This window comes from Dipodomys merriami, unplaced genomic scaffold, assembly GCF_024711535.1.
Source record: "Dipodomys merriami isolate MVZ:Mamm:240054 unplaced genomic scaffold, mDipMer1.0.p SCAF_48, whole genome shotgun sequence".
Lineage (NCBI taxonomy): Eukaryota > Metazoa > Chordata > Mammalia > Rodentia > Heteromyidae > Dipodomys > Dipodomys merriami.
The window spans coordinates 9,437,798-9,457,863 of record NW_027206046.1 but is presented as its reverse complement, the minus strand read 5'-3'; the positions used below and the strand labels follow the sequence as shown (position 1 = coordinate 9,457,863).

General features: G+C 45.4%; 1 protein-coding gene across 1 annotated transcript; it reads right to left on the bottom strand.

Annotated features, from left to right (window-relative positions):
• Positions 1 to 169: 169 nt before the first annotated feature.
• Dnaaf4 (dynein axonemal assembly factor 4) lies at positions 170 to 19,272 on the bottom strand. The gene is made up of 9 exons (XM_069995356.1): positions 18,932 to 19,272; positions 17,956 to 18,103; positions 16,777 to 16,910; positions 14,030 to 14,258; positions 13,073 to 13,218; positions 11,748 to 11,857; positions 6,951 to 7,104; positions 5,020 to 5,125; positions 170 to 1,991 (listed from the first exon to the last, which is right to left on the bottom strand). Exons 1-9 carry the CDS (start codon positions 19,052 to 19,054, stop codon positions 1,876 to 1,878), a joined length of 1,266 nt encoding a protein of 421 aa, XP_069851457.1. The 5' UTR covers positions 19,055 to 19,272; the 3' UTR covers positions 170 to 1,875.
• Positions 19,273 to 20,066: the final 794 nt, after the last annotated feature.

The window sequence follows — 20,066 nt, the reverse complement described above, 5'->3', positions numbered from 1 at the left end:
AAATTTGTTTTTTGACAGCAGCCTATAAGAACAGTTTGAGATAAGATTTTAAGTACCTGAGTACAGGTCAATTTCCAATTAACCTCCAAAAAGCAGATATAAGTAGAACTGTGGTTAAAATGGTAGAATACCAGCCTTGAGCAGAAAAGCTCAGGGACAGTGCACAGGCTCTGAGTTCAAGCCCTAGGGCTGGAACATGCACGTGTGTGCGTACACACACACACACACACACACACACGTACACACACACACACACACGTTCACTGTATTTGGAAACTAAACATTTACCAGTATCTACTATAGTAAAGTCAATGTTTCAGACAATAATCAATTTAATATCAACAAATACTTTACACAAATACAAATTTTATTTTAATATTCTTTCTTGTTAAAAATTAAGTATCCTGGTCACATACCAGCAGCAATTTTTTTTTTTTTTTTTGTCGGTCGTGGGGCTTGAACTCTGGGCCTGGGCGCTGTCCCTCAGCTCTTCAGCTCAAGGCGAGCGCTCTACCACTTGAGCTACAGCGCCACTTCCGGTTTTCTGGTGGTTTATTGGAGATAGGAGTCTCACGGTCTCTCCTGCCTGGGCTGGCTTTGAACCGCGATCCTCAGATCTCAGCCTCCTGAGTAGCTAGTATTACAGGCGTGAGCCACCAGCGCCCGGCTAAGACTTGCTGACTTCTTTCTTTTTGCTTATGTGGTGCTGAGGAATCGAACCCAGGGCCTCAGGCATGCAAGGCAAGCGCTCTACCACTGAGCCACCTTCCCAGCCCACCAGCAGCAATTTTTGAGCAAGTGTAATTCAAAACCAACAAAACTGGATAAGTAAGCCAGGCACCCTGGCTCATGCTTGCAATCTTAGTACTCAAGAGCTAAGATCCAGCTGGGAAGGTGGCTCAGTGGTAGAGTGCTTGCCTTGCATGCATGAGGCCCTGGGTTCAATTCCTCAGTACCACATAAACAGAAAAAGCTGGAAGTGGCACTGTGGCTCAAGTGGTAGAGCTGAGCTGAAGAGCTGAGGGACAGTGCCCAGGCCCTGAGTTCAAGCCCCATGACCGGAAAAAAAAATTAATTCAAGAGCTGAGATCCAAGGATAGTGGTTTGAAGCCAGCCTAGGCAATAAAGTCAATGAGACTCTTATCTCCAATTAACTAGCAAAAGGCCAGAAGCAGAGCTGTAGCTCGAGTAACAGAATACCAGCCTTGAGCAAAAAAGTTAAAGGAAACTAGGGGAAAGAAAAGAAAAAGGTGGGGCTGAGAAGGTGGCTCAGTGGTAGAGTGCTTGCTTGCCTTGCATGCATGAGGCCCTGGATTCGATTCCTCAGCACCACATAAGCAAAAAGAAAAAAGCCGGAAGTGGCGCTGTGGCTCAAGTGGTAGAGTGCTAGCCTTGAGCTGAAGGATAGCACCCAGGCCCAGAGTTCAGGCCCCACGACCGGACCCAAAAACAAAATTAAAAAAAAGAAAGAGGTAACATTGTTCAAAAAAACAATTACATTCATTACCTGACTTATGAAATGGTAACCTCTATGTACAACACCTCAATCATAACAATTATATATATATTTAAAAGCTAAAGGAGAGCGTCCTGGCCTTAAGTTCAAGCCCCAGTACCAGCAATAAACAAATTTAAAAAAAATTAAGCTGTTTCAAATATGAAGGATTAAAATATTGTGATTTGGATTTTCTTTTGGAAGAATCAAAGAAATACTTCACATTCAACAGATTCATAATATTTTGTCTTCTAGAGAACTAAAATATTCCACAGTAGGTTATCCTACAAATGGATATATGTACAAATGGATATGTACAAAGTTTCCCAATGTGTCTAATGAAACTTCAAAATAATGCCTTGTACTCTACCTAGCTGTTTCTAGTTGCAAGAGTTGACTTCTGTTCCTTGAATTATACTCCGAATCTTCACTGCATCATGTTGTACTATTTCGTTGGCTGGGTCAATCTTAAGTGCAGCTTCATAATCCTGCAAACCTATGTGGATAGCAAAGAGGGAAGATAAATCCTTTATACTTATCTAAATAACATAGTCACTAAATAAATTATGTATATTTTAGAAATTAGCCAGGGGGCTGGGAAGGTGGCTCAGTGGTAGAGCTCTTGCCTTGCATGCCTGAGGCCTTGGGTTCGATTCCTCAGCACCACATAAGCAAAAAGAAAAAAGCCAGAAGTGGCACTGTGGCTCAAGTGGTAGAGCACTAGCCTTGAGCTGAAGAGCTGAGAGACAGTGCCCAGGCCCAGAGTTCAGACCCCATGACTGGACCCAAAAAAAAAAAAAAAGAAAAGAAAAGAAAAGAAATTAGCCAGGTGCTGGTGACTCATGACTGTAATCCTAGTTACACAAGAGGCTGAAATCTCATGATCACAGTTGGATGCCAGTCCAGGAAGAAAAACCTGAGATTTTATTTTTTTGGTCGATCGTGGGGCCTGAACTCAGGGCCTGTGCCCAGTCCCCCAGCACTTCAGCTCAAGGCTAGTGCTCCACCACTTGAGCCACAACACCACTTCCAACCTTTTCTGCTTTTGTGGTGCTGAGGAATCGAACCCAGGGCCTCATGCATGCAAGGCAAGCACTCTACCACTGAGCCACCTTCCTAGCCCCCCTAAGAGATTCTTTTTTGTTGTTGTTGTCGTTGTTGTTTTGCCAGTCCTGGGGCTTGAACTCAGGGCCTGGGCACTGTCCCTGAACTTCTTTTCCTCAAGGCTAGCACTCTACCACTTGAGCCACAGCATCCCTTCCAGCCTTTTCTGAGTGGTTTATTGGCGATAAGAGTCTCACAGACTTTCCTCCGCAGGCTGGCTTAGAACTGTGATCCTCAGGGGCTGGGAAGGTGGCTCAGTGGTAGAGCGCTTGCCTTGCATGCATGAGGCCCTGGGTTTGATTCCTCAGCACCACATAAGCAAAAAGAAAAAAGCCGGAAGTGGCGCTGTGGCTCCAGTGGTAGAGCACTAGCCTTGAGCTGAAGAGCTGAGGGACAGCGCCCAGGCCCAGAGTTCAGGCCCCACGACTGGACCCAAAAAAAAAAAAAAAAAAAAGAACTGTGATCCTCAGATTTCAACCTCCTGAGTAGCTAGGATTATAGGCGTGAGCCACCTGTACTGGACCCAAGAGATTCTATCTCCATTAACCAGCAAAAAGTCAGAAGTAGAAGTATGATGCTAGTGGCAGAGCACCAGGTTTGAGTGCAAAAGCTAAGGGACAGCACTCAGGCTCTGAGTTCAAGCCTCAATACTGGCACAAAAATAAATAAATAAATAAATAAATAAATAAAATGCTAAGGCTTCTAAATCCATGGGTATAAATGACAGATCATAGTACAGTAACACAAATACAAATAACATTTATATTTAAGAGTGTGTGGATGTGTTTACAGGGTCTATCTCAGGTGAATTCCTTGTACCAATTACCACATACCTATCTGATAACACAGCATTTTCCTGGTCTCATGCAGCTCACACCTTGCTCTAACTCCATTCTACAATGAATGGGCCTATTTAGTTAATTTTATTTTTATGTTCTGAGCCTTGAACTCAGGGCCATGCATATGCTCAGTACTGAATCTATCACTCATCCACATCCCCAGCCCTACTTTTTTCTTTTCTTTTTTTTTTTACTTCCTTGCTCAGGGTTGGTGCTTTCCCACTTAAGCCATGCTTCCAGCTCAGCTTTTTTGCTGGCTGTCTTGGAGATGGTATCTCTCACACATTCCAGCCCTGGCTGCCTTTGAACTGTGACCTTCCAAGTAGGTCTCAGCCTCCTCAGTATCGAAAATTATACTAATGCCCAGCCCTAGAAATTTATTTATTTATTTATTTATTTATTGCTGGCCCTGAGCCTTGAACTCTGGGCCTGGGTCCTGTCCTTAAGCTCTTTTTGCTTGAGCTCTTGAACTGTAGCTCTACTTCTGGGTTTTTCTGTAATTAATTGGAGTTTCTAGGGCTTTCTTGCCCTGGGCTTGCTTTAAATCGCAATCCAGAGCTCTTAACCTCCAGAGTAGCTAGTATTACAGGCATGAGCCACTAGCACATGGCCAGCTCTATGATATTTTTTCTTTTTCCTTTTTGTCGGTCATAGGGCTTGAGCTCTGGGCTTGGGCACTGTCCCTGAGCTCTTCAGCTCACGACAAGCACTCTACCACTTGAGCTGTAGTGCCACTTTGGGTTTTCTGGTGGTTAATTGGATTTAAGAGTTTCTGGGCTAGGCTAGGTGTCGGTTGCTCTCACTTGTAATCCTAGCTACTTAGGAGGCTGAGATCTGAGGATCACCGTTCAAAGCCAGCTGAGCAGGAAAGTCCCTGAGACTCTTATCTCCAATAAACCACTAGAAAACGGGAAGTGGCTCTGTGGCTCAAGAGGTAGAGCGCTGGCCTTGAGCTGAAGAGCTGGGACAGTACCCAAGCTCAGAGTTGAAGCCCCACTACTGACCCCCCCCCCCAAAAAAAAAAGAAGAGTCTCACGGACTTGCTTGCCCGGGCTAGCTTTGAACCTTAATCTTTAATCTCAGTTTCCTGAGTAGCTGGCTAGCCCTTTTATTTTTACAATATAATTTTAAAATCACCTATATTTTACTACAAATATAATGTAATGAGTCCTAAAGGGTCATGATCTTAAATAATCTCAATGACTTTTCTTTTTTTCAGAGTAAGCTGGAAGCTAAAACATTTCTTTTGCTGGATACAAGTAATCCCAGCATCTCAAATCAAGAAGCAAAGCAAATGCCAGGTGCTGGTGGCTAACATCTATAATCCTAGCTACTCAGGAGGTTGAGATCTAAGGATCAAGTTTGAAGCCAGTCCAGGCAGGAAAGGCCAAAGAGACTCTTATCTCCAATTAACCTTCAGAAAACTGTAAGTTTTCTTGAGCTGTGGTTGAGCACTAGGCGCTAGGCACTAGGCTGTGAATTAAGGGCTTAGGGACAGCGCTCAGGCCCTGAGTTTAAGCACCACTACAGTGAAAAATGAAATAAAAAATGAAACAAATCACATTTCTATAGATGTCTTACCTTCTACATACAATTCTAACTGACAGAATGCTGTTCCCCGGCGTACATGTGCCTTCATTCTTGCATTAGCATTGTCCTTAACTGGTGGTGTCAATAATTCCAGGGCCTGGCAAAAGAAAACAACCCCCCCAAAAAAACATACATATATACTTGTGTATGCATATGCATATGCAAAGACATAACTTTCCAATTTAAGTGTGAACTAAATCTAAGTAACAACTCTTAAGAGAAGCCTGTGACATGGCCAAGAGATTCATTACTTTCTTTGAAGACATTTGGCCCTAGTTCAGGCTCAGGACCACAACAGAAAAAGACAAGCCTCAAGCAGGAATTCATCAATGCATATATTGATACACTGATAAAAGGTCTGATCTCTGACCAGGCTTATTACTTGAAATCCACCACAGGGATAATTAAATAGCATTTGTGGTCTTTCGCATTCAAAATGAGTGATGTCTTTTTTTTTTTTTTTGCCAGTTGTGAGGCTTGAACTCTGGGCCTGAGGCCACTGTCCCTCAGCTCTTCAGCTTAAGACTAGCGCTCTACCACTTGAGCCACAGCACCACTTCCAGCTTTTTGTGCTTATGTGGTGCTGAGGAATCAAACCCAGGTCTTCATGCATGCAAGGCAAGCAACTGAGACACTGTAGTACCAGGCCGTAGAATTCCCCCAAAGACCACCAGGGAGCAGTCCCAGATGTAAATGAACTAGAGTTGTTTTATTACAGCTTGAGCCGGACTCACAAATCTTCCCTAATGTAGCAGGTCCGAAATGTGAGCCCCGACCCCCTGTCCAGCAGGGTTTTTATAGGGAACCATGAAGCAGAGAGAGGGATCATTACAGCATTGGTTGTGTGGGGTTATGTAATTGGTTGGCGATTCACCAGTAAATCTTGTCTTAAACTCATTAGTTGAGGCATGATCATTTCTAGTAAGGGCAGGGGCTTTCCAACTTAGCAGCTTTGGTAGGGGTAAGCAGGTAAGCAGGGCTAACTACAGGAATGCTGATTCATTTCCCTGTCCTAAATTGCTTCCTGACAGAGTTGGGGGTGGCTGATCAGGGGATCAGGCAGTCTGACCTCTTGGACTGTGCTGTGCTGATACCGTTACATTGTCTTATCCTCCAGTAAACAGATGACAGATGTTTTCCTTATAATTTCCTTACTGCCCAACTTATTTCTGGTCTCTAACCACCTTCCCAGAACCAAAGAGGGATGCTTTAAGTCCTTTTTTTTCCCTCTTGCATTGTGTTTGTTGTTTTTGCCAGTTTTAGGGCTCGCATTCTGGGCCTGAGCTCTGTCCCTGAGCTTTTTTTTTTTTTTTTTTTTTGGGGTCCGGTCATGGGGCCTGAACTCTGGGCCTGGGCACTGTCCCTCAGCTCTTCAGCTCAAGGCTAGCGCTCTACCACTTGAGCCACAGAGCCACTTCCGGCTTTTTTCTTTTTGCTTATGTGGTGCTGAGGAATCAAACCCAGGGCCTCATGCATGCAAGGCAAGTACTCTACCACTGAGCCACCTTCCCAGCCCCCTCCCTGAGCTTTTTTTGCTCAAGGCTAGTATTCTACCACTTGAGCCGCAGGGCCACTTCCAGCTTTTTCTGAGTAGTTTACTGTAGATAAGTCTTTTAATGGGATGGAATGTGGCTTAGTGGTAGAGTGCTTGCCTAGCATGCGTAAGGCCCTGGGTTCAATTCCTCAGTACCACATAAACAAAACAAAACAAAACAAAACAAAAAAAAGAAAGAAAGTTAAGGGAGAGAGAGAGGGAAAAAAAAGGATCTCTCAGATTTGTCTATCCAATCTGGCTTCCAGCCATGTTCCTCAGATCTCAGCCTTCTGAGTAGCTAGGATTACTGGCATGAGCCATCTGCATACAACAAACCACATCAAATCACCTCACGAATAGAAATCACTATACATAGAGAGGTACATACCTTCGAAGAATCTTCAATGGCCTTGTGTAAGTTTTTCAGTTTTAGGTGGCAAGCAGCCCGATTCAGATACAAGAGTGGAATCTTGTTGTTTAGTCTTATGGCTAAGTTGTATGCATTAATGGCTGCCAGATAGTTTTCTGTGGCAAACAATTTGCTAGTGAGACAAAAACAGAAAAACAACAACATTGAATCACTAATTCAAACAGAAATAATATTTAGAGCTATTTGACAATGGGACAGCTCACTTTTTTTTGGTAGGCTGACTAATCCCAACTCCCTAGTACACCAGCATGTAGTGAGAATGGATGCACCCCATGCTGTCCCGAAGTGGCCACTGATTGTTTAATCTGCTGGGCAGATTTCCATCCCCCTTGCTACACTGAGTGACTGACCCGAGGATGGGATTGTGACCTACACTGGTCTATTCAGAAAGAAACTTGAGGTGGGGGGAGGAGGACTGGGGTTCCAGGCAGAGAGCCTGAAGAGCAGGGGCAAGGCCCCTGGGGGTCCCTCCCTAGCACCACAAGACAAAGAGAAACAATGAAGCTTATCACTTTGGTTTCACTGGTTGAGGATGGAAAGTTGGGAAAACTCTTTCCCCAACCAGATAAAGAGAGCACAAAGCCTAAATTATGATTCACTTTCAACACCATGGCAGAAGCTAGAATGAAACATGAATTAAATATGAAAGGAATAAAAAAAAAAAGCACATTCGGGCTGGGAAGGTGGCTCAGTGGTAGAGCGCTTGCCTTGCATGCTCGAGGCCCTGGGTTCGATTCCTCAGCACCACATAAGCAAAAAGAAAAAAGCCGGAAGTGGCGCTGTGGCTCAAGTGGTAGAGTGCTAGCCTTGAGCTGAAGAGCTGAGGGACAGCGCCCAGGCCCAGAGTTCAGGCTCTACGACCGGACCCAAAAAAAAAAAAGCACATTAAAAAAAAAAACAAAACTGAGCACTTGCCCACTTGGAACACAAACTAACCTGCAAAACCAAGCTTTACCTGAAATGTAAAATGACTTTAAGGTTTGGGATACTTGAACCAATAAATACCTTTGAATAAAAAGTCGGTATAACCAGGTGCTAGTGGTTCACTCAGGAGGCTGAGATCTGAGGATCACGGTTCAAAGCCAGCCTGGGCAGGAAAGTCCACGAGATTGATTGATTGATTTCCAATAAACCACTCAGAAAACCGGAAGTGGTGCTGTAGCTCAAGTGGTAGAGCACTAGCTTTGAGCTGAAGAGCTGAGGGACAGCGCCCAGGCCCAGAGTTCAAGCCCCACAACCAAAAAAAAAGTTAGTGTCAATGTGCATGCCTGTCATCCCAGCATTTAGGCAATAGAGGCAGGAAGATCACAAATTCAAGGCCAGCCTGGGCTACATAGTGAGACCTTATCTCCAATTCAAAAAAGAGTCCCAGGGGAGCCCAGGCGCTGGTGGCTTATGCCTATAAATCCTAGCTACTCAGGAGGCTGAGATCTGAGGTCACAGTTCAAAGGGGCTTGAACTCAGGGCCTGGGCACTCTCCCTGAGTTTCTTTTGTTCAAGGCTAGCACTCTACTACTTGAGCCACAGCACCACTTCTGGCTTTTTCTGTGTATGTGGTACTGAGGAATGGAACCCAGGGCTTCATGAATGTTAGGCAAGCACTCTACCACTATGCCACATTCCCAGTTCCAGTCCGTGAAACTCTTATCTCCAATAAACCACCAGAAAACAAGAAGTGGTGCCGTGGCTCAAAGTGGTAGAGCACCAGACTTGAGCAAAAGAACTTGGGGACAATGCCCAGGCCCTGAGTTCAAGCCAGATAGAAGACTGACTAAAAACAAACAAAACAAAAAATGCCAGGTAAAATAAAAGGACATCTGATATACAGATGGAATCCAGCTACCGGAAACTCAAAACCATGAGCACACAGAAAATCAGCCTGGTGCATATGTGGACTGTAGTAGAGTGAAAACTACTGCCTTCTCAGTTAGGATTGGCCAGCAGAATTAACTTGGTAGGAAAACCAAAAGCAAAGCCTCTGTCCTAAAATGACCGGGGTATCTGGCAGGCTCTAAGACCTGGCACTTAGAGAGACTGAGAGGGGGTCTGGACACTACAACTGGAGTAGAAGGGGAATTTATGAAATATCAGTAATAGGAAGGATGTTAGGAGTTAGATTATAGGGTTTGATAGCCTTAATTTCCACCCACTCATGTTAGAATTTGTCTGAGGTATGGAAATGAGATGTAAGCAGATCCAATATGGGGAAAGAAAGCATTTTTTTTCTATTGTCAGTATCACACAGGGATTTGTGCTCATTTGACTTGCTCCATTGGCTGGTGCTCTACCACATGAGCCATGCATCCAGCCCAGCTTTTTGGTAGATATTTTGGAAATGGAGTCTCAGGACTTTTCTGTCTGGGCTTGTGTCTGAGATCCTTTGGATCTCATACTCCCAAGTAGCTAGGATTATTGGTATAAACTGGAATTGTTCAGTTAAGATACAGAACTTATGATAGAAATCATGCACAAAGTAATGGCAAAATGACAGAACAATGGCCCTTCTCCCTTCTATAATTACAAGTTTCAGGAAGGGTAGCTATTAAAGTTATTTACAGAGTCTGAGTCATGGAAAGCTGTTAAACACCATTATACCATGCACATACCTAAATTAGAGCATCTAGATTTTGATTGTATGTGTGTATAAACATGCACATACCACATGTACAACAGTATGGAGATTCAACTTAGGGCCTTACACTTGTTTAGCTTGTTTGGCTGGCACTCTACCATTTAAGCCACACCTCCTCTAGTTATTTTGGAGATGAACTCTTTCAGACTTTCCTGACAGGGCTAGCTTCAAATGATGATCCTCAGATCACAGCCTTCTGATGAGCTAGGGTTACAGGAGTAAGCCATAGGTATCCAGCTAAATGCTTTCTTCAAATTACCCTGGGGGCTGGGCGCCAGGGGCTCACGCCTGTAATCCTAACTACTCAGGAAACTGAGATCTGAGGATCATGGTTCAAAGCCAGCCCAGGCAGCAAAGTCCGTGGGACTCTTATCTCCATTTAACCACCAGAAAACTGAAAGTAGTGCTGTGGCTCCAGTGGTAGAGCACTAACTTTGAGCTGAAGAGCTCAGGGACAACGCCTAGGCCCAGAGTTCAAGCCCCGTGACCCACAAAAAAAAAAAAAAATTACCCTGGGGGCTGGGAATGTGGCTTAGTGAAAGAATGCTTGTCTAGCCTTCATGAAGCCTTGAGTTCCATTCCTCAGTACCATGTAAACAGAAAAAGCTGAAAGAGGTGGTGTGGCATTGCTAGCCTTGAGCAAAAAAAGGTCAGGGTCAGTGCCCAGGCCCTGAGTTCAAGCCCCAGGACTGGCAAAAAAATATCCTGGCTCTGCCCTGAGAACAAGGCCCTCTCCACCGAGCTAATCACTGAGACCCTCACCTCCCAGGGAGACGGGGACCGGCATTCTCCAGGCTCTTTTCTGCTGGCTTCACTCTCATGACATCACCCTACACAGCCCAAATCGGACTCAAATTCATACTCCCCTTGCCATGGCCTCCCAGGTCTGTAGGTGTGGGCCATCGATGAGACAGACTCCATAGTGGTTTGGTTGTGGTTGTCTTCCCATTTGCGAGGAATGCCTGGGCCTCAGGCACGCTAGACAAGTGCTCTACCACTCACCCACATGTCAGCATTTCAGGTCTGTGTGAACATCCCATTTAACAATCTAACTTAGACATGAGAAAACCTAGTTATCTCTTTAAAAAATGGAAATGAGTATTCAAGAGTTCTAAGAGTATATTCCATAAGTCAGGTTATAAATACAATGTTTCTTGATCAATGTCACACCTTCCTTCATTCTCCCCGATTTGTTCCCCTTAGATATTTTCACTTTTTTTGGGGGGGGGGGAGGTCCAGTTGTGGGGCCTGAACTCTGGGCCTGGACGCTGTCCCTCAGATCTTCAGCTCAAGGCTAGCGCTCTACCACTTGAGCTACAGCGCCACTTCCGGCTTTTTTCTTTTTTCTTATGTAGTGCTAAGGAATTGAACCCAAGGCCTCAGGCATGCAAGGCAAGCACTCTACCACTGAGCCATCTTCCCAGCCCATATTTTCACATTTTTATAACCATTTAAAACAAAAAATAAGAACTGTACTCAGGGCTGGGAAGGTAGCTCAGTGGTAGAGCACTTGCCTTGCATGCTCAAGGCCCTGGGTTCCATTCCTCAGCACCACATAAGCAAAAAGAAAAAGCCAGAAGTCGCGCTGTGGCTCAAGTGGTAGAGTGCTAGCCTTAAGCTGAAGAGCTGAGGGACAGCGCCCAGGCCCAGAGTTCAGGCTTCACGACCGGAAAAAAAAAAAAAAAAAAAAAAGAACTGTACTCAGTCACTGTACTATGAGCTTCTTCTTTTTTTTGTCAGTAGTGGGGTTGAACTCTGGGCCTGGGTGCTGTCCCTAAGCTCTTTAGCTCAAGGCTAATGCTCTACCACTTGAGCCACAGCACCACTTCCTGTTTTTTGGTGGTTTATTGGATAGAAGTCTCACAGCATTTCCTGCCCACGCTAGCTTTAAACTGCAATCCTCAGATTTCAGCCTCCTGAGTAGCTAGGATTGCAGGTATGAGCCACCAGCTCCCAGCACGATGAGCTTCTTGAACACAGGGCCTGCCTACCTAGTTTGCTTATTCATATACACTCCCCCATAATAGATACACATGAAAACACAAGGGGCAGAAGAGACAGAGAAGGTGCTAAGTACTAGTGTCCATGTACATTAGCAGCCTTGTGGGCAGAGCCCAACTTACTTTCCTTTTTCCTTCAACCAGTCTGGATTCTTTTCTTCTTCTTTTAAATCACAAAATTCAGGAATATCAGTGTTCATTGCTCTTCTCGCCTCAGCTTGTTTGTGTAGCCACTGAAACGAGGGAAAGTTTCAGGAAGGATACTGATTTTGTCCACATTGTGTTTCTATAACAAAATACCCACGGCTGGCTACGTTATAAAGAGGTTGGTTTTGCCGCTGGAAATCTAAGACTGAATGCCTCCATTTAGTCAGGTTTTGGTGAGAACCTTCTGGCTGTGTTCTAGTATGGTAAATGGCATCAACTGGCTGGAGGACGTGCAAGGAAGAAGGTGGGGGAGAGGGGCAAAGGTTGGCCTCACCCTCTTGTTTGGCTTTTCCACCCATGCTTGGTGTGCTACCACTTAATCCATGCTTCCATTTCCAGCTTTTTGCTGATTAATTGGAGTTGCTTGGATTTTTCTGCTGGCTTTGAATCTGGATCCTCACATCTCAGACTCCTGAGCAGCTAGAATTACAGACGTGATCCACTGGCAACCAGCTGTTTTAGATCTTCAATGTCCCCCAAAGACCTGTGTGCTAAAGGCCTGGTCACCAGCCTGTAGCACCACTGCCAGGTGATGGCACTTGAGGAGGCAGAGCCTAATAAGAAGGAAGTTAGGTCAATGGGGGTTTAAACTTAGAAGGGCATTTCGACCCAGATCCTTCCTTTCTCTCTGCTTTGGAGTTGCACCACCGATGGTGCTCTAACATTTGAGCCAGTCCTCTAGTTCTGCTGTGTCAAGGATTTGTCTGCCATGGCTGGCTTTGAACTGCGATCCTCAGATCTCAGCCTCCTGTGTAGCTAGGATTGCAGGTGTGAGCCTGGCAACAATACTATCTGTTAGTATTCTCTCATGGTTTTTTGTTTTTTTTGTTTTTTTTTGGTCATGGGGCTTGAACTCTGGGCTTGGGCGCTGTCCCTCAGCTCTTCAGTTCAAGGCAAGCACTCTACCACTTTAGCCACAGCACCACTTCCAGTTTTCTGGTGGTTAATTGGAGATAAGAGTCACACAGCCTTTCCTGCCCAGGTTGGCTTTGAACTGCGATCTTCAGATCTCAGCCTCCTGAGTAGCTAGGATTATAGACGTGAGATACGGGTACCAGCTTCTCATGAATATTCTAGAGCCAAAAATAAAATTTTTCTCATAAGGAAATACTAAAACATATTCATGAAGTAGTATCTTTAAAAAATACCTAGGAAATCCAGAGCCAGTACTAATTTCAGTGGTTGAAATGAGTGAAGCATTTTCATTGCTGGTAGCTATATGAAAAGCAAAATATACTTACCTCCTCTTCTTCTGCTACTTGTGACTCCCGGAGAGCTGTGGGGAACACTCTAGGGGTAAAGGTGATTTTAATACTGCCAACAGAACGAGGGGCAGGAATGCTGGTTTCCTGTAACACTTCAGCAAATATATCCTCTGAATTTCTCCCTTCAAAAGTAAGGGTATCAAGTAAGGTGTTACTTATCTTCCAGCTAAAACTGATTTTTAAGATAACTACACATAAGCTCGGTGGCTCCTGCCTGTAATCCTAGCTACTCAGGAGGCTGAGATCTGAGCATCATGGTTCAAAGCTAGCCTGGGCAGAAACACCTGTGAGACTCTTTTTTTTTGGGGGGGGGGTCCGGTTGTGGGGACTGAACTCTGGGCCTGGGCGCTGTCCCTCAGCTCTTCAGTCAAGACTAGCACTCTACCACTTGAGCCACCTTCCCAGCCCAGCCTGTGAGACTCTTATGTCCAATAAACCACTCAGAAAACCAGAAGTGGCAGTATGGCTCAAGTGGTACAGTGCTTGCCTTGAGCCAAAGAGCTGAGGGACAGTGCCCAGACCCAGAGTTCAAGCCTCACAACTGACCAAAAAAAGAAAAAAAAATAATTACACATCAAAGCTAATTCTATAATCCTAAACAAATAAGCCAAAGGCATCTTTTGCAAAAATAAAAATGGAAATCATCACTGATAATATGGTGGCTAACCTGTCATTGTCACAGTGACCCCCCCACTACTTTTCTGAAATTCTTGTTTTTTTTGTTTTTTGGGTCTGGTCGTGGCGCCTGAACTCTGGGCCTGGGCACTGTCCCTCAGCTCTTCAGCTCAAGGCTAGCGCTCTACCACTTGAGCCACAGTGCAACTTCCAGCTTTTTTCTTTTTGCTTATGTGGTGCTGAGGAATTAAACCCAGGGCCTCAAGCATGCAAGGCAAGAGCTCTACCACTGAGCCACGTTCCCAGCCCTATATATACCTTTTGTAGCATGATGACTGAATGTAGAATTTCTTGTAACAGTTTTATGTTTTAATTGTTTTCTTTCTTCTTTAGTTTGCTTTCCTTGCCGTAATTTCTCTTCTCTTGGAATAGGTTTTTGTTCTTCATCTTTCTTTTGACATTCTCTCCACACTTCCAGTTCTTTAGTGGCTTTTCTCCGTTCATTTTCTTTCATATCTTCTATTTTTTTCCTCTCATCTTCTTCAATCTGTAAAAATGGCAATGACCAAACCCTTTGAATCATTTCGAAGCAAGATTATAGTTATACAATAAGAAACTAAATATAAGTTTTCTTGCATTTAAACCCTTACCATCCCCTCCATAACATTAGTCATGAGTTCATTATCAAGAATTAACATAGGAGTGGGCACGGGTGGCTCATGCCTGTAATCCTAGCTAATCAGGAGCCTGAGATCTGAGGATCACAGTTCAAAGCCAGTTAGCAGCAAAGCCAATGAGACTTTTATCTCCAATTAACCACACCAAAACCAGAAGTGGAGCTATGGCTCAAGTGGTAGAGCACTAGCCTTGAGCAAAAAAGCCCGGGGGGGGGGGGGAATATGGGAAGGGATAGGAAGGGGAAACAAAGGAGGAGGCATAAGAAATGTACTCATTACCTTGCCCATGTAATTGTGACTCCTCTGTATGGTATTTTCACAATTAAAAAAAAAAAAAAGCTCAGAGACAGCACTCAAGCCCTGAGTTCAAAGAAAACATAATAATAATTAACATAGGAAAGATAGCCAGAAGCTGATGGCTCAGGCCTATAATCTTGGCTACTCAGGAAGCTGAGATGTTTTTTTCTGGGGAGGGATTCGGTCGTAGGGCCTGAACTCTGGGCTTGGACACTGTCCCTCAGCTCTTCAGTTCAAGGCAAGTGCTCTACCATTTGAGCCACTTCTGGCTTTTTCTGCTTATGTGGTGCTGAGGAATTGAACCCAGGGCCTCATGCATGCAAGGCAAGAATTCTCCTACTGAGCCACCTTCCCAGCCTCTCAGAAGCTGAGATCTGAGGATCATTGTTCCAAAGCAGCCCAAGCAGGAAAAGTCTATCAGACTCAGCATCTTTGCCCTGAATTTAAGCCCGATTAAGACCAACAACAACAAAAAATAAACCATACTCTTTATCAGGTAAAACTCTTTCCCATGATGGCAAACGGAACACAACCAACCCTGTATGGTACTGTAGGAAATGGAAGCAGACTCTAGGTCTACAAGGTGCGCTGAAGGCAAGACTCTGCCTTATAAATAAGTAACTAAAACTCAGAAAAATGACTAAATGAAATGGTTGACAGGCAAAATAATAGAAAAGGCAGAAATTAACAAGTATACTAAAGACTTCAGATATGTTGAAAAGTGCCCAAAAAGAAACACACACACACACACATACACACACACACACACACACACACACACACACAATCTAGTAGAACTGAAGAAGAAAGCTTTGGAATCATGACCAATTTTTTTTTTTTTTTTAAGCCGGGCACTGGTGCTCACTCCTGTAATCCTAGCTACGCAGGAGGCTGAGATCTGAGGATCATGGTTCAAAGCCAGCCACAGTAGGACAGTCTACGAGACTTTTTTTTTTTTTTTGTCAGTTGTGGGGCTTGAACTCTGGGCTTGGGTGCTGTCTGTACCCTCTTCAGCTCAAGGCGAGTGCTCTACCGCTTGAGCCACAGTACCACTTCTGGTTTTCTAGTGGTGTATTAGAGGTAAGAGTCTCACAGAGTTTCCTGCCGGGGCTGGCTTTGAACCATGATCTTCAGATCTCAGCCTCCTGAGTAGCTAGAATTACAGGCATGAGCCACTGGCGCCCAGCTTCCGAGAGACTCCAATAAATCACTAGAAAACCAGAAGTGGTACTGTGGCTCAAGTGGTAGATCACTCATCTTGAGCTGAAGAGCTGAGGGACAGCGCGTAGGCCCAGAGTTCAAGCCCCACTACGACACACACACGCACAAAAAAAAAAAGTATTGCAGATATGAGTCATAGATTCATGCCTTTTTTTTTTGGCCAGGCCTGGGAACTGTCCCTGAGCTTCTTTTACTCAAGGCTAACACTATAACCACTTGAGCCACAGCACCACTTCTAGCTTTTTCTGTATATGTGGTACTGAGGAATGGAACCCAAGGCTTCATGCATGTTAGGCAAGCACTTATCACCAAGCCACATTCCTAGCCCATCATGACCCTTTCTTGAAAATTAACTTATTGTTCCACGAGCTCCCCCCCCCCCCGCCATTTTATTTGTGCTGGTCTTGGAGCTTGAACTCAGGGCTTTACCTTTGTTTCTCAAGGCTGGTGCTCTACTACTTGAGCCACAGTTCTACTTCCAGCTTTCTGGTGGTTAATTAGAGTTAAGAGTCTCACAGACTTTCCTGCTAGAGCTGACACTGAACCATGATCCTCAGATATCAGCCTCCTCAGTAGGTAGGGATTATAGCTATAAATCTAGTGCCTAGCTGGCACTAGTGGCCCATGCTGGCATCTATCTGCTGGACTAATAGTCCTTCTACCTCAAGTAGCTGGACTACTGTTGTGTACCACTGTGCCTATGTTATTATTCAACATCTATATATACCCTGGATTTCCATACAGGTTGTAACACATGTTAAATAGTAGATGCTTTATATAACATAGTGACTTCTATAATCAAGTGCTGAGAAAGAACAGTGAACAGAACTGTCTTTACGTCATTCCTTGTTTTCCCTCAGTCTTGCTTACCTTCATCATGACAGTTAGTGCATACTTTTGATCTTCCCGTCTTGCCTTAGCTTTTGCTTCTTCAGCTTCCTGTGCTGTCTGTTGAGCTTGCAAAATAGATTTTTCTCTGATTTTTTGCTTCGTCTCTTTATCAACTAGAATATAAGGAATACTGCCAGGTGACTAACTTGTTAACTTAAAGAAAATTAATATACTGATGCAGGGTGCAGCGAGTTTTTTGTTTTGTTTTTTTTCTGATTCTGGGGTTTGAATTCACAGCCTCCCATTTGCTTGGCTGCTATTCTACCACTAAAGTCACGCATCCATCCCTACTTTTTGCTGTTTTTTTTTTTAATGGAGTCTGCCCTGGCAGGTCTTAAACCACCTCCTCCAGATCTCAGCCTCCTGAGTATTTAAGATTACAGGTATACTGGGAACTGGTGGCTCATGCCTATAACCCTAGCTACTGAGGAGGCTGAGGTCTGAGAATCCTGGTACAAAGCCAGCATGGTCAGGAAAGCCTATGAAACACTTAGCACCAATTAATCCCCAGAAAACTGGAAGTGGAGCTATGGCTCCAAATGGTAGAGCACTATCCTTGAGCAACACAGCTCAGGAACAATGCCCAGGCCACGAGTTCAAGCCCCATGACCAAAAATTGAAGAAGAAAAAAAAAGATTACAGGCATGAGCCACCAGCACCCTGCTCAGGATATTTTATTTTTATCTAACCTGGCAAGAAGTTAAAACTTTTTTCTTTCCAGGCACCAGTGGCTCATGCTTGTAATTCTAGCTACTCAGGAGTCTGAGAGCTGAGGATCACAGTTCAAAGCCAGACCATGCAGAAAGTCCATGAGACTCTGATCTCTAGTTAACCATCAGAAAACCGGAAGAGGCACTGTGGCTCAAGTGGCAGAGTGCTAGCCTTGGGCTGAAGAGTTGAGGGGCAGCGCCCAGGCCCAAGTTCAAGCCCCATGACCAATGACAAAAAACAAAACAAAACACTTTTTTTCTCTTTTTTGAGGTAGGGTTTCAGTAGTGTTCAGGGTTTCAAGTAGTTTGATTTCACAGCTGATTGGGATGAAACCAGTACCTTGCATATACTAGGTGAGCATCCATCATCTCTGCCTCCTAAAAGGTGGTATTACAGGCATGCACCACTACACCTGGGCAGATAAACATCCTTCATTGAAGAACGTACCTCCTGGCATGGAAAGCATCTCCCACATGGCCACTTCTTTTTTATACAGGGTGAAGATAACAGTGTCATTCCCAATCTTCGCTTTGCTGCTGGCATCATCAATGGGAGCGTATAGAAATACTTCAAATAAAAATGGAGGAAAATTGACCTGTAAGGGCGGGGGGAACAGAAATTAAGTTGGTTACATAAAGTTATTGCCATTAAAAGAAAAATGTGATAAACTGGGCACCAAGTGGCTCAGGCTGGTAATCCTAGCTACTAAACAGGCTGACGTCTGGAGAATCCTGGTTTAAAGCTGGCCCAAGTAGAAAAGTCTTCACCAGTCTTCGTTCAAGCCCTGGTGCAGGCAAAACAACAAACAACAAAACAACACATACACACACACACACACACACAAAGTGTATGATAAAAACTTAATTTTTCTTAAAGGTCCGTTAACTTTATACCAGGTGCTTCTACCAGGTTCCACAATGTAGTGGGTTCTAGGAGAAAGCCCTGCATGAAAGTCATCTCCTATAGGAGGACATTTGTCTACAGGAGGGTTACCACTGGCCTGGAATTCGGTTTTCCCTTAAAATGGGAATTAAGGCTTTGAGCTGGTGGCTCAGGCCTGTAATCCTAGCTACTCAGGAGGCTGAGATCTGAGGATCGAGGTTCAAAGCCAGCCCGGGCAGGAAAGTCCGTGGGACTCCCAGCTCTAATAAATCACTCAGGAAACTGAAAGTGGTGCTGTGGCTCAAACTTCAGCTGAAGAGCTGAGGGAGAGCGCCCAGAGTTCAAGCCCCACGACCGACCAAAAAAAAGGGGGGGGAGAATTAAAGACGAGGCCTCCCTAGCAAGAGAGAGGCCCTGAGTTCGAACCTCATGCTGCAAAGAAGAAAACACGAATAACAATAATGACAACAATAACAATAAAAGCACTGGCGGAGGGCGGGCGGGCAGAGGCAGCGGGCGGCGGCCTGGCCCGGGCTCCCACCTTGAGGTAGTTCTCGGCGCAGAACACGTCGGCGTCCCTGACGCTCACGCCCCGGAGCGGCAGCGAGAGGAACACGGCCGCCTCCGTCTGCTGCCAACTGTAGTCGCCGACCTGCACCGGCATCGCGCCGGGCTGGGGGTGGCGTCGTCCGTTGCCACCGCGCCCGCTCGGTTGCTAGGGAAGCCGGGCTCACCGCGCGCTAGGACTTCCGGGTCAGCGACGCGGGCACGTGTCGGGGGTCGTCTAGGGATGGCCTGGACGCCGGGGTCGCGGTGTCCGCCGTCGCTTCTCGGGGTTCTTCGCCTCGGAGGGCGCCCCACTTCTCCGAAGGAATTCGGGACCGTGGGCGCACGGAGCCGTAAAGCGAAGCCCCGGGGAGCGGGTGCGACACTGACGCGCCGTCGGGGCCCCGCGCCTACGCGCTGCGGAGCCAGCCGGCCGGACGGCGAGCTCACGTCTCGGTCGGTGGGATGATTAAACATTAAAGGCGCTATTTGACACCTCCCGGGCAGTTGGAGAAGGGCAGCTTTCACGAATAGGCCTCACATGGGCTTACCTAGACCTGAAGGTCTGGTGGTTCCACCAGACAGCTGAGGAATCTGAAGCCCAGACCTTGGGACCCCACCTCCCATTCCAGAGTTCTGTCCTTGGGCTACTTACTGTACTCTGTGCAGGGACTGGGAAGGTGGCTCAGTGGTCCAGTGCTTGCCTTGCATGCCTGAGGCTCTGCCAGGCTGTGGCCCAAGTTGGTAGAGAGTCCTTGAGTTGAAGAGCTGAGGGACAGCACCCAAGGCCCAGAGTTCAAGCCCCACGACCAACAAAAAAAAAAAAGGAAAAGAGAAATCTGTAGACTCAGTTTATAAATCACTAAAATACTATGCTACCACAGTAGATGCAATTAAGAATCTATACATTATTTTCCAGCTGGGGATTTCTATTTTAAAGTAGTATGATTTAACATGTGGAGGCCGTTCATACACGTTTCAAACCTTCTCAGAAATACCTTGGAACTTTAGGAACAGCAGACATGGGGAAAATGTTTTTTGATTTTTTTTTTTTTTTTTTGCCAGTTCAGGGGCTTGAACTCAGGGCCTGGGCACTGTCCCTGAGCTTCTTTTACTCAAGGCTAGCCCTC